Source organism: Mesitornis unicolor, unplaced genomic scaffold (assembly GCF_000695765.1).
Source record: "Mesitornis unicolor isolate BGI_N332 unplaced genomic scaffold, ASM69576v1 scaffold24223, whole genome shotgun sequence".
In the NCBI taxonomy this organism is placed as follows: Eukaryota; Metazoa; Chordata; class Aves; order Mesitornithiformes; family Mesitornithidae; genus Mesitornis; species Mesitornis unicolor.
In genome coordinates, this window is record NW_010173133.1 from 8,065 (window position 1) to 9,145 (window position 1,081).

The 1,081-nt window shown below is 50.9% G+C and overlaps 1 protein-coding gene across 1 annotated transcript in view; it reads left to right on the forward strand.

Annotated features, from left to right (window-relative positions):
• WNT5A (wingless-type MMTV integration site family, member 5A) overlaps positions 1-1,016 on the forward strand; it is an 8,991-nt gene extending 7,975 nt beyond the window's left edge. Inside the window, 1 exon segment of the mRNA XM_010180614.1 lies at positions 436-1,016. Coding sequence (XP_010178916.1) covers positions 436-894 — 459 coding nt within the window. The 3' untranslated portion in view covers positions 895-1,016.
• Positions 1,017-1,081: the final 65 nt, after the last annotated feature.

The window sequence follows — 1,081 nt, forward strand, 5'->3', positions numbered from 1 at the left end:
AATTGCAGCCTCAAGCAGAGATCAGTAGAGAGAGTAACTCAGTTAGAAAATTAAGGGATGTTTTACATTTCTCAATGAAACAGCAAAATCCTTTGCTGGCGTGAGAGCAAATTCCTAAAATTTGACTGCAGCCTGACTGATGCTGCTGCCTGGGCTGTGTGTGTGTGCTGCTGCGGTTGCCTCTGCGGTGGGGAGAGGCTGGTGAGAGCGTTCCCCTCTTGTTCCTGACTAAGAGGGGTGCTTGCGTGTGCATGTGTTGGCTCGCTTGCTCTTCCTTCCCAGAGAATTGCAGGAGGAAAGAGGATGCTAAGGTGAATATTGCGGAGGGGCAAGTGGGAAGGTGACAGTGGGCAGGAACTGAGGGGGAAAAAATGCTTCCACAGCCGTGGTCATCTTTCATCGTCCTTTTTTGCTTTCTTTCTCTGGCTTCTCCAGACTGTGTACAACCTGGCTGATGTGGCCTGTAAGTGCCACGGTGTCTCTGGTTCCTGTAGCCTGAAGACCTGTTGGTTGCAGCTCGCTGATTTTCGCAAGGTAGGCGATGCCCTGAAGGAGAAATATGATAGTGCCGCTGCCATGAAACTCAACAGCCGGGGCAAGCTGGTGCAAGTGAACAGCCGCTTCAACGCACCCACCATCCACGACCTGGTCTACATTGATCCCAGCCCTGACTACTGTGTGCGCAACGAGAGCACTGGGTCCCTGGGCACTCAGGGCCGCCTTTGCAATAAGACCTCGGAGGGCATGGATGGCTGCGAACTCATGTGCTGTGGCCGGGGATATGACCAGTTCAAGACAGTGCAGCGAGAGCGCTGCCACTGCAAGTTCCACTGGTGCTGCTACGTGAAATGCAAGTTGTGCACAGAGATTGTGGACCAATTTGTGTGCAAATAGAGGACGGACGAGGTGGGAGGAACTGCAGCCACCTGCCAGCAAGGGGTGCAGGCCCCTTTCCCTTTCCACAGGACTATCTCCACTTTATTTATAGAGTCCAATGAGTTGTCGTCTTCTTTAAAAAAAAAAATAAAAAAAGGGCGGGGGGAAGGAAAAAAAAAAAAAAAAAAAAAAAAAAGAAAGTTGA